Source organism: Nothobranchius furzeri, chromosome 6 (assembly GCF_043380555.1).
Source record: "Nothobranchius furzeri strain GRZ-AD chromosome 6, NfurGRZ-RIMD1, whole genome shotgun sequence".
Classification (NCBI taxonomy): Eukaryota; Metazoa; Chordata; class Actinopteri; order Cyprinodontiformes; family Nothobranchiidae; genus Nothobranchius; species Nothobranchius furzeri.
In genome coordinates, this window is record NC_091746.1 from 46750736 (window position 1) to 46764484 (window position 13749).

At 40.9% G+C, this 13749-nt stretch overlaps 1 protein-coding gene across 1 annotated transcript in view; it reads left to right on the forward strand.

Moving 5' to 3' along the window:
• Positions 1-13749, forward strand: part of LOC107397033 (matrix metalloproteinase-17) — a 120212-nt gene that overhangs the window by 29390 nt on the left and 77073 nt on the right. The window contains exons 3-4 of the mRNA XM_015976904.3: positions 6345-6477; positions 6633-6762. Of these exons, the coding sequence (XP_015832390.1) occupies positions 6345-6477; positions 6633-6762 (263 nt within the window). The remainder of the gene's footprint in view (positions 1-6344; positions 6478-6632; positions 6763-13749) is intronic.

The window sequence follows — 13749 nt, forward strand, 5'->3', positions numbered from 1 at the left end:
TGTGATCAAATTAATCAAAAAAAGACCAAACATTTTTTTTAAAAGAAGCAGTACAGAGATTCTGTTGATCCAAATTGTTTAATCAGCACCAATTACTGAACTTACAAGTAGGCATCTCAATACTTTTGCAAGTTCACGTCTTCTTTTTTTAGTCCAAGAGGCATGTGATGGATCTGGACATATACTCGAGGTATTACGGAACAATGTAAACACTATAATGGAGCGTGCTACTTTGTGACCTTTCGGGAGTCAGTGAGGTTTCGGGGTTAAATGTCCCAGTGAGTCATTTCCTGTCATGAGGGGGAAAGATGCAGAGACTCAGCAGCTGTTCATCAGAGTTAAACAGGGAGGTATTGTGAGACAGCGGAGATCACACTCACTGATGTAAAACTGATTTGGAACCATGATACTGTGGTGATGAGGTAGTCGCACAACTCATTATGTATGTGTCTGTCCGCTGTCAGCCGTACAACATGAGAAACAAAAGAGGATAGGATACCACATACTCATGTGGGTAAAACTGACATTTTGAGAAAAGTATAGCTGTTTTCTGGTGATACTCTACAAACAGATGATCATGCTTTTCCAAGTTGCTAACAGGAGAAATCCTAGTTTCTATTAGTAGGTCAGAGTTTAAGAGATCGATCAATTCTTGTCTTATTTTTGCTGAAAAGGGAGCTTGTGTTCCATTCCAGCAGTGCCGAGGGTTTCAATTAAAGGTGAATGAAAGATGAGCAGGTGTTTGCAGAGGCTGATGCAACTGCGAAAGCACGTTTGAGTTGCCCAATGTCCACAGCAAGTCGACTAACTCTAGCAGTACTGCTGAATTACATCAATGTTTGTATGTGCTGCTTTGAAAGTTGTTTTCCTTCTTCACAGAAAAACCTGAACAGTAGGAAAATAACTTCATCTGCTTCCTCAGTTGGTTTATTAAACAAGCTGCTCACCAGACTGAACATCTGGTCAGAAATGGTGCAGCTTATCACTTCAATGAGTTTGAAATTGTTAAACTCTCTGATCATCTTCACTGCTAAACCTACTTTTATCTACTCCCGTTTTGTTTACTGAAGTTGAATTACAAGCGTTTCACTTATTTTGAAGGCTTTTCTTGATCATTACACTATGCTTGAGCAAAGAGTCGATATTCTGTTACTCACTCTGTCATCCTGTCAGTCAAAGTTATTGAAATCCAGACCGATGGTAGCCCCTTCTTGCATATTCAATGACTGGAGTTTGTCCAAACCTGTAGAGGTTTTGATTATCCACCCTCCCCTCGAGGACTGGCTTGTTGGAGTGGAGGTCTGTCGCCTGAAATCTTAATGTTGTATTCCCAAAGTCACTGGTATGGTCCTCCATTATGTTAGAAATGATGTTCATAACCAAACTGTTCATGGATGGTTTGGAGGAGTTCCCCTTGGTGGATGGTTGGGTACTATTCTTTATTCATTGCTGTGGTCTGTGACTAAGCCCACTCCCCCACACTTACATGGTCTCAGCACGCATGTGTGGCATGCACATGTCTCCATTTCACTGGGCCGTCCCTAAAGGACCATTGTCCTGGCCATTTCAGGGACCAACTGAGTACCTAAACTGGGGCATGTGTCAGGATCTGACTAGGACTGAGCACACAGCAGTGTGAGTTTGGATGTGGCATCTTATGACCCAAGCACGGAGTAACTGGCACTGGGTTTAAGCAGGCACACAGTTAACATAGGAGCCATGGCACGCAGCTCAAAGGGGAACGAGAGAGTGCTGTGGCTCCAGAATAATGAACGAGGACTTACGGGAAGTCGACAGGACTAGTAGACTTGACTGGAACTGCATGAGTTCTGGACCTGAACCTCAGGAAGCGATCGGCATGCTAATTGAGCCGGGACGCCGAAATGATGACAGAACCCTGAGCTGAGACGCCGACTTCCTGTTATACTCCTGCGCTGATGACATGGGCAGAAAGTTTGGGCATGATGGGTAATGAAACTTGATGGGTAGTGGAGTCCTGTGACTGAAAATAACTTGTGTGAAAAAGTGGGCTGCAGGCTGGTTACTGAAGTTCTGGGGCATGTTTGGGTCTTTGGTGGAAAAATTCAAGGGAGATTAGGCTGGGAGTGGAGGTCCAGAGGCAGAACGTGACAGTGTGTACTCGAAAAGGCCCGGTAGAGTCACTGGAAGAGACCAGGGGCCTCATTTATCAAGCTTGCTTACGCACAAAATGGGGTCTGAAAACTGCATAAGCAACTTTCCACACAAACTTTGGGATTTATGAAAGAAAACTTAGAGGAAAAATGTGTGCAACTTTAAGTTGACCAATGACCTTGCTTACACACATTTTGGACATGGAGATCACATGCAGTGCTGCTGCTGAGAAGGATAAAATTATGAAATCTTGTAGCATTATCACTTGTATTGCTTCGTTTTCACACAGAACAAGACCCCCGACACTCACACGAGCGCGTACTCACACAAGCGCGCACACTCTCTCTGACACACACACGCGTGCACACACACACACACACACACACACACACACAGCCTGAATGCGCAGAATACGGAATGCAGAATATCAGCACGGGGACAGATTGAGACAGAATGTCATGCGTCTGTGACAATGTGTGTCCTGGCACTGTGACCCGATTGATCATGCGCCCTGGCTAATTGAACAGGGGAGATCTCTGTTTGGCTGACTGGTTAGCGAACGTGACTTTCACCTGGGAGTCTGGGTATCGAATCCCGATCGGACCATTTATTTTTATATCCGCCACATATCTCTGAAGAATTCACAACATTGACAGCTTCAGCAACGTTGTGCCACTCCGTGGATTTTTTCTTATTTGTTTTGCAAAAGCACTTCCTTTCATTTCTTCACCTCACCCACAGGTACCTCAATTTCTGCTTCTGTGAAATTGCGCTTCCTTGATCTGCCTTGATCTACGGTCACCATGTCATTGGCGGAGCGCTGTAACAGCCGGCTAATGCATGAGATCCACAAGACACTTTGTATTGACTATTTATGGCAGTAAGTGGACGTGGTGACTAAAATGCAGCTGAGAAACATTCTCGTTAGTCTCCGATTTATGAAGCGGATATTGTGTGCAGCTGTGCGTACTCCATGTTTAATAGATCACAAACCTGCTTGGCGTAAGTACTTTTTTTTTGCTGAGCTTAAGTACGGTTTTAGTAAGGATTCTACGCAATGTTTGATAAATGAGACCCCTGCTGAGTGTCCTGCTGTTGAGTTCCAGTGTTCCAAGTTCCCGAGTTCCTGTTCCAAGTCCGAGTGTTCCTGTTCCCAAGTCAAGTGTCCATGTTCCCGAGTCAAGTGTTCCTGTTCCCGAGTCCGAGTTCAAGTGTCCCGAGTCTCCAGTGTTATGTGGCTATGTGGGCGTCTGGTATCTGCCCCTTGGGGGGGGGGGGGGGGGGGGGGGGGGGGGGACTGTCACAATCTGCTCCTGCCTCCCTGACTGTGTCTCTCCCCTGCCCTTGATTAGTTCCTATTGGTTTCGCCTGCCCCTTGTGTACCTGCCCATGTGTTCCTGATTGTTTCCTTGAGTATTTATACCTCCCGTCTTGTTTGAGTCTTTGTCGGATCATTGTTTGTTGTCAGCGTTGTTTTCTTCTGTCGTTCCCGCTCTGCCATTAAAACCATTTTTATTTTATCCGTGCCTGCATTCCTGCCTCCTGATCTGTTCCACCACACATGGTACGCCGTCATCCACACCCGCAACATGACAAGGTGTGAGATTTTAGATTTCAACCCACTTTTTTCTCAGCATGAACAAGCAGCTCCGTTGCAGGAAGACAATGAGCAGTTGTCCCACTTTGCTCTCTTTATTCAGTTATTTAATTAGACCACTTCCAGGTCATTTTTCTGTGTTAGACAGTGCTGCCTCCCATCTGCAACAAGCTCTACTCATGAATACTATAAATACACCCTAATATGTTATCAATACGCTGCTGGAAAACACACACCCACTGTGTGATGTAGACCCACTTGGTCTGAGTATTAAGTTATCTTTAAGGGCTATTTATGCAGTATATCTACGTACCTTTGGTTTCAAACTGGAAATTTAAATTGGTAATATTTTATTTGTATCAAAAGACAGATTAGAGATAGAATTTCAGATTGGGATTAGAGACAGAGTTAAGTCTAAGAGATGTAAGAACGTCTACATGCTTCAGTTATAGAAGTGTTTTTCTGTGTGTGAAATGCAGAATAAATGTATGTGGCGAGGTTGGGTACATTTTACTGGGTGGCATGTGAAAAACATCTTTTTGTCAAAATACTGTACGTTTAATGGGATTTTTTATCACAATTCTCAAGGACAACGTCAAGACAGTAGTATAGCCACCATGGGAAATTGTCCTTGTTATCTCTATAATCAGCCTTTTAGCATTTGTATTAAATCCTATGGTTGTTTTCAAGCACAGATACCAGCAGCAACCATATGTGACATTAATGTTGCTGCATGGTGGCGCAGTTGTTAGCACTGTTGCCTCGCAGCACGAAGGTTGCAGGTTCGAAACTCGGCTGCAGCCTTTCTGCGTGGAGTTGCGTGTTCTCCCCATGCATGTGTGGGTTTCCTCCTGGTACTCTGGTTTCCCCCACAGATCTCAACATGCCCTATAGGTTATAAATTGTAAGTCGCTTTGGATAAAAGCGTCTGCCAAATGAATAAAACACAAACATGTTGATGGCAAAGATTATTAGATAGCAGTACCAAGAAACTAGTGAATGCTTGAGTGTGGAGTTGTTTTAAGTCAGTTCAAATTTAATCTTCAATTGTTTTATCAGTTACCTCAAAGAAAACACATAGAAGGAGGTGTGTCCAAACTTTTGACCTGTTAATTCTCCTCTCTCTCTCTCTCTCTCTCTCTCTCTCTCTCTCTCTCTCTCTCTCTCTCTCTCTCTCTCTCTCTCTCTCTCTCTCTCTCTCTCTCTCTCTATATATATATATATATATATATGTATATATATATGTATACATATATATATATATATACATATATATATATATATATATGTATATATATATATATATATATATATATATATATGTATATATATATATGTATATATATATATATATATACATATATATGTATATATATATATGTATATATATATATATATATATACATATATATATATATATATATATATGTATATATATATGTATATATATGTATATAAGCTTTAAAATCAGATTTTTAAAGCTGAAGAGGTTGGAAAGTTTGTTCCTCAAGATTATGCTCCTGTATGAAAAAAGAATGATTTGTTAGCATCAGATTAATCTTGGTTTGATTTCTTATAGCTGATAAATTTAATTTAGTACAGATTAAAACCTGTATTGGGATTTGTTTGTGACAGCAGGATGTAATTGGCATGAACGCCTGGTAAAAATAGGTGTTAATCTATTGCTTCAGCTAAAGGCCTGTGACATTATTTTCTTATGAGAAAAGCAAGCCCTCCATCTCTTGTGCACTCCATTGATCCATGAAGTCATTTTAACTCCTTTAGATTATTTGACCTTTCCCACTGGCATCTCAATCTTTCTGGGAATTGCTGTTGTTTGTTGTGTTTCGCATTCTTCTCGAGGGTCAGTTCAATTCCCTCGTAACTTCTTACCAAGCCCTGTGGATGGAGAGAGGGAAAGCACAAGGAGGTAAATAAGTGGGCTCCATGGTGCTTCACTACAGCCAAAGTCATTCAGTAAATAGGATTTTCCCAGTGTGGATTGTACAAAAGGAGGGCCTTGCTATTGATCTGCATCACTCACTGCTGATGGGTGCTGATCAAAAACCTATTTAAAACCTGCCTTCTTGTATTAGCTGTCAGACGGTGACGATGAAGGAGGAGGGACAGGGGGCTGGAGAGGTGTTGAAATGAGTAAAACAAAAGAAGGAAGACAGAGAAACAAGATAGGGAAGAAAGACAGAAATGTGCATTTAATATTTTAATAAGTTAAACTGATCAACACTCTCAGCTGAGAGGCTTTCATTGGCAGATTGGTAGAAGTACATTTTCATCTCTTAGCTCATCATCATGCTGATGCAATTTTCAGCACCTGTACAATCATCATCTGTCCAGAAGAAGGTGCATTCTCTGTGCAAAACTCTTGCAATAAAATAAAATAACAATCATTAAAAAGAAATAAAAGGTCAGTCCCGGCGTGTTGTCAGAATATCTTGTGATTACAGTTGAAGTAATGATCAGAGGGGAGTGAATTTTATGTTTAGCAGCAAAGCACACTCAGGTGTCAGAGCTTCTCAACAGCTTTAAATACCCGAGTGCTTCAGATGTCTCCAAGAAGCTCAGCTGACCCGCGTGTCTTCCATCTCTCCTCCAGGACTGGCTGAGTAGGTTTGGCTACCTCCCTCCTCCTGACCCAGTGACCGGCCAGCTGCAGACCAAAGAGGCCCTGACCAAGGCCATCAAAGCCATGCAGAAGTTTGGAGGGCTGAAGGAGACCGGAGTCTTGGGTATTTAGCTGTATTCAATTGGGTCAAGTTGTTATTGTTTTGCATGTTGGAGTCGAGATGTTTTGAAGAGCTAGTAAGAGTTTTTGCTGAGGTATTTCTATTTGAGTCAGCATGCTACAGACACAATCAGAACTTCTTCTGTTTTCTCTTTATAGACCAAGCCACTTTGGGACTAATGAAACTGCCGAGATGTTCTCTGCCAGATGTGTCTCAGGCTGAGGGGGCGAAGCGTAGGAGAAGCTTGACTCCTCAGAACAAATGGAACAAGCGGCATCTTTCCTGGAGGTGGGAAACAACAGCATCTGATGTGTGCCATCTTCGTCCATTTATAATGTTGGAGCAGATGAGAAATAATTGGCTCAATTTGTTTAATCATTTTCCAATTCTCTTCATTACCGGTGTAACTCTGAGCTGACCTTGCGGTCTGAGTTTGATTTACTCATCAACCGTACATTACGTTTTCAGCTATCGAGCGGAATTTTTTAAGTAAACTTTTTACATCTAATTACTAAAGATTTAGCTTCTCCCACACGTGTCTAAATGTGTCCCAGCTCACTCTGCCTCCCAGTCAGAAATCTCCAGCAAACGTTTCCTTTGTGTTTCAGGTTTTTGCGAGGAAAGCCTTTTAAAATGAATATTTACTAGTATTAGTTGATTTTTCACATCAAGATGGGGACAGTTGCTCAGGGGCTACCACATCAACACATGCTGCCACTGTAGCTGACACAACACTTAAGCAGGACTTTCTTTTTAAAAAGCATTTTTTAAATAGATAACAGGGTCAGAAGTTACCCTAATGCCATTAATGAATGGTGAGACATTTGGGTGCTGTGCTACCTGTACCTGTCTGTGTCAAACAGTCTTTAATGGGCTTTAACATCATCATCGTCATCATCCTCTTTCATTAAGCACTGTTTTACGAGTGCTAAACAGTAGATGACAGAATAATAACACGTAAACATCAAACTGATAAAGTAATTAAGATATAGAGGTTCAAACCTAGATTAAAATGAACAATAAATATAAGAAATTAAGACAAGAACTGGGCTGACACCTCAGGGCTAGTGAATAAACTCTGTTTTTTAGCTGATCTAACCTCTGGTTATGCGTAGAAAACTTAAACACAACCCAGTTATTGTTTGAGACAGTCTTTTCATGTCTCTTATTGTACTTGCATGAATATTTTAGGCAAAATTAGACAAGTGCATCACATCGTTTTAGAACTTCAGCCTGAATTTATAAATCCAGTTATTTTCCTGTCACTTAGCATCCTTTGACTGATTAGATGAGAGGACTCTTCCCTGAGCCAAAATCTTCTGCTCTCTTGATCCGTCCTGGCTCAAAGGAACCCGGCCTTCTGAATGTGAGACTCCAACCACACAGACCTTGAAAAACAACAAACAAGACTGTCATCTCGGAAGGATTCCTCATTGAATTTATCAATGAAGCGTTTCCTCTCGATTGCAGCGAAGTGCAGAAAGATTGAGGATAGGTTTGTTAAACCAACTGACAATAAATTAGGTGGCCAAGGCATGCTGCTACTTTAATTAAAGAAATCCTCCTCCTTAAGTCTGTCTACTTTATCTTAAACTAATTTCTGCATTCCACTGGACTCCATTAGTGACACACGGCTAAAATATAATGTAGTTAAAGCCGTAGATCCCCCTGCAGCGCAATTATTCTGTCGTCATTCGTGTTCATGGAACCTAATTCCAAACTGAATTAGTTATGGCTAAATTCACTCATTATAAGCCCTGCCAAGAGGGCTCATTTAGCTCTTCATCTATATTATTTAAGAGGGGTAAAAACGTGGCGCTTACACACAGATCATGCAGATCAACAGCTGAGGACGAATCTGCAGGAGTGTTTTTGAAGATAATCTGAATGCATGCTTCCTTGGAGTTGCTTGTGGAGTCGTATAAAGTTTGTAACTGTGTTGTGAAATGCGTTAAATTTCACTTTACCTATTTGATTTATCTTGTTTAGTGTTGCAGGGAGGGCCGGGGGCCTATCTCAGCTTCCACTGAGTGAAACGGCTCACACCTCATCAGTCAAGTAAAGGGCTAATTCAAAGAGACCGACAGCCACTCGCGCTCTTATTCAACCCTAACCGTGTAGTTACCCTAACATGCATGGACTGTGAAAGGAGCTGAAGTTCTTTGTTGTTGTTGTTTGTTTTTTTAATGCATGATTTTAAATATCTTTAAATAGCAAATGCGCAACCAGGTGCAACCAAAACTCAGCGGAGCTCAGCCAAGCTGCAGCCAAGGCCCGTTTGTCTCTGAGTGTTTAACTTCAGAAATGTTGATCTGCAAACAAAAACCCATCAGAATGCTTTGGAGATGAGAGTTATTGTTGACCTTTCTGGCAGTCTCATCAAAGGAGCTTCTCACCATTCTTTCTTGCTTCTTCCATTCATTACTTCATAGCTCCTGCCTCCTGACTGGATCTTATTAAATGTGCTATCCTGCTGTTTGGCAGCCAATCAATAGCAAATAACCGTGTGACACTAGATCTATGATGGAGCATTCATCAAGGTGTTTGCCCCTTGATAGAATGAAATCTTTGATCACCTGAGAAATGTCATCCTAGAAGGTAAAGGAGGAAGGCAGCAAAGGCAGAGAATGATTATTTTCCTGTTTGAAGTACATTTTCAGGGCTGATGCAACAGTGAGCTTAAAGGAAATATGTAGCTGTGCAATTAAACAATTTAGTATTTCAATTTTGGCTCCTAATGATCATAATAACAATATTCAACAAAAACGATGTTTATTCTTGCTTTGCAAGCATGTCCTTGTTAATTTGTGCCTTCCAAGTCAGTTTGAGTCCTTTTCTTATCTACACTAAAACATAACCCATAACTACACACACCCACACACGTTTGTCGAAGCGTGTGTTGATTCTAGAGTGACTAGTGATGAGCTCTAAACACTGCTCAAGGGGAGAAATACACGCCATACGTTTTTCTAACTCACTTAGAATTGTGACTCCTGTATCAATCAAAATGATTGTGATTTTTTTTTCATAATTAAAGCCGATGACCTTGTAGCACTAACAGAGGGCTGCATGTTTTTGATGTGTTCCTGCTCAGGCACATCTGACTCTTACTGCTGAATCATCTCTGCAGCCTTCACCAAGTTCTGCAGGAGCTGCTCATTACTTGTTTTAATTAAATCTGCAGTGTTCAAGCAGACAAACATCTAAAACCTGTGTGATGGCAGCACACCCCCGCTAACGCTACAACTGGACAAAGCAATAGTCTGATGTAAGGCTATGCTAATCCATTACACAAAAGATAAATTATTTCTTGTTCCCTTGCTTCCTTTTCCACAATTAGCTTGAAGTTTACGACAAACCTGAATTATTTTCAGGTTGAGCTAGCATTCAAGCTTGGTTGGTGTACTAAGTTGACTGCACCCCGTAGTGCATGCTTAGGACTGGGGCACATTCTCATTGATTGACAGCTCAGTCTTGTGGCTACGCAACTCTTCTGGTCAACGCTCTAGGCTCATCTAACTTTTTCATTTTGCTGTAGAGACCAGAGGAGGGACTATACATTATGAAAGAAATACCTATTTTTATAGGGGCCAGTCACATTTAAGCATTTTATGTTCCTTTACGAATGTCCTACCGTAGATTTAAACAGCCCCATGGGGGAAAAAATTATAAATGTTTAGTGGTTCCCAACTAGGGTCCGGGGCCCCAAGGGGGTCCCCACAGTTTTGTCTGTGCTGAGGTTGTGAGGTTAGCAAGATTTTATTTGTTACAAACTACATTTATAAGCTCCCAATAACACACCCCACAGTATAATCAAAACCCCAAATAAATGTTATAACTCGGTAGGCCTGCATTAGGGTTGTAATTGACCGTGTGTGTGTGTGTGTGTGTGTGTGTGTGTGTGTGTGTGTGTGTGTGTGTGTGTGTGTGTGTGTGTGTGTGTGTGTGTGTGTGTGTGTGTGTGTGTGTGTGTGTGTGTAGGAGTTGGGGTGGGGTTGTTGGGTCCCGGCTTGTCTTGGTTTAGGGCAGGGGTGTCAAACTCAAACTCACAAGGGGCCGAAATGAAACTCTGGGACGGAGTCGAGGGCCGAACTTAATATTTTTTGAAAAAGTGACGGCAAATTTGCACATTTTCTTTATCAACAAATATGCAATTTTGAACCTTTAAATTTGGAAACAAACATATTTCTGCATTAACACTGAATGTGGAATAACCAAATGACACACGAGCAAGTCAGTTTTAAATAAAAGGCATCAGTGGTATTCATTACTTGTGATATAATCAGCATTTTTAAAATCTATTCAGGATTTATGTTTTCTTGTTTATTCATTTTTCTTATTTTTTATTCTCCTTTTTTTCTCCTGTAATAAGTGTCATCGTTGCTGTGACGTCTAGCTTTCCCCACTGAGGAACAATAAAGGGATTTTCTATTCTATTCATCTATCTGCAGCCTTTCCACTTCCTGTTTACTGTAGGTTAAATCTTTTCTCACGTGCCAACAACAAAATAAAAATATAATTTTATCTTAAATGAAAATGCAACATCTCACCTGTTAACTTTCATGTTTTGGAGCAGAAAAAGAGCATAAAACCAACATATTTAAAGCTCAGTTTGTTCCACTGGTTTACTGTGATGCTCACCTGTTCCAGCCAGATACCTGCATCATGGGGTTGATCTGAGCTGAGGAGGAGACTCCTGTTGTTTTCTTCATCTTCATCATAATAATGACAACATTAGATGACAACAGGTGCTCACATAGGTTTGTGCTGATGAACATGTCTGAGCAGCTTGACCACGTTGTTGTGTGTCGGGGAGGAAACACAACCACAGAGTCATGCTGGTTTGAGCGTGTCGCTGTTTGCTGGAGTTATATCAGCTCTGTCTGGAAGTTAGTTTGAAAACTGTCTCTTTCAGTCGTGAACACATTACTGAGCGGCTAGAATCTCCGTTTCTGGGCTTCAACGTCAGAAAACAGCTGAGTGAACTCGGCGCTGAGTGAGAGGAGTGTAGTTTTGTCCGAGACAGCGGAGCTGCAGACACCCAACTACCCCTAACTGCCTCGGCGCTGAAAAAACACAAAGGAGGGGGCGCGTCTGCTCCGCGCTGGCGCCGCAAAGCATCATGGGAGTTGTAGTCTTTGCGGTAAAATCGGCCAGCGGGCCAGTTTTAATATATTTTTGATATTTATCTCGCGGGCCACATAAAAATGCTCCGCGGGCCGCATCTGGCCCGCGGGCCTTGACTCTGACATATATGGTTTAGGGGGTCCTCAAGGAAAAAGTTTTGGGAACCATTTATTTGAAGCACTCATTTGAGCAATTACCTTGTTCTTTTTTAATACAGCTTAGTAAAAAAAAAGTTTTTTACCTGACATGTTTCAGCTAGTACCTCTAGCCGTCGTCAGAGTTCGCCGGTGTTGATGGTGTCACTTCCGTTTATCCATGGGCAGCAGAGGGTGACATCGTAATGGATTATGAAGTTGCACACAGAGCAAACGTACATAAAACCCATTTGAGCATTAGTGGGTGTACACAATCCAAAAACAAATTACATCCTGGCACTTTGTGGCTACCCAGGTTTTTGGAGGATTATGCTGTTGATTAGAAACTCTCATCAGCAATATCAATAAACTAGAAATGAGCTATGATGCTAAATACTGCATTGTTTCTTTTCTTCATAGAGTCATCTGATTCATTCCACACCTTAAACCAAAATACTCTGAAAAGAGATTAAACTTACTTCATGAACAGGGAGCTGTTGTATTGGTATCTAGAACTAAATACAAGGCAGGAAACTGTGTCCTCTTTTGAAAATGGGGAATAATATGTCTCCTTTAAAACCTTATGTGTGGATCTTCGTATATATAATGAAACACAAATAAATTAAGACATGAGGAATGTGCACGCATAGATAAAGTATATCCTATACACATGTGTGCAGCTGGTAGGCTTTTAACTATGATTTTCTTCTTTGAACCACTGCCAATCATACCACTCCTGTCAGCTCGTTACGATCTAAAATAAGACAGTCAAGTCTTCAGTCCGCTGATACGTTTTTGTATTCATAACCCTCAGATTTGTACAGTGGTGCGCAGGAACTGCTATTAATAATGTTCTATGTTCAACCCCATGGAGATTTTTTTTGCAGTGCAATTTTTTTAAGTGAAGAGCATTTATATTCCGATCAGATGACTAAGATACAAAAATACCTTTTTTATTTATTATATATATATAAAGTGCAAAGTCTCAGATAAGCACTTTTTTATACATGTTTTATTACTCATTTGTTTTAAACTGAATTGTGATGTAAATGTAAAGAAAGGATAAAACTTGTTTTAACAAGTGCCTCAGTCATTAATAAGTGTATTTCTGTTAAAGGTGTAACTACTATTGCCCATTGTACTGTCCTCGCTGAGACGTAGTGGTAGTTTCAACTAGACAGTGAGCTAAACTCTGACTCAATGACGAAAGATGTGTTCCTGTAGTCTCCAAATTTATTACACATACTTGCTGTCGCTTAGAATACAGAGTAAAACTGAAAAAGAAAAGAAAAACAATGGAGTCATCTCTCTCTTCATTGATATCTAATTCACAGTAAATATAAATTAGAATTCAAAGCCTATAACTGCTAAATAAAATCACCTGTGAATGAAACAGATTGCCCACAAACGGAGATGGCATATTTTAACAGGTAACAACAACTAAATGAATTATTATTAGCTTAATACGCAGTGCAACAACGCCAACTGCTGGTAGAAAGAAGTAGCCAGAAATGTCCACTTGTTTAGCTAGCTCCACAAACTTGTCTTTAGCACAAATGTATCAATAAACTGTGTAAAACAAATATGAATACATACAGGCGTTGCTTCTTCAAGAGTTAAGCAAAGGTTTGCCGGTTTTCAGATTTTTTAGAACGTCTTTCCCTCTTTGACCAATCTCTCTGCATCAGCGTGCGTTGCTAGTAAACGGTCACTCACGTACACAGCACTTCCTGTTCTACGGGTGTTTTCCATGTCAAAATAAAAGCATACACAGCACTTCCTGTTCTACGGGTGTTTCCATGTCAAAATAAAAGCACGTAAATAAAACTTTTACACAATGAACTAAAATGCCTGGAAGGCAGAACACTCCCCGTCTGAACTTATTAGGTCATTTTAACAAAGACTACCTTAGTCAGTAGGCAAAAGAAGAACTACTTCTCTAATCGGCCTCTGAAAAGTCTTTAAAGAGCCTTGACTTGATGCATTTAGCTGGACTTCTCTGACTTTGCCATCT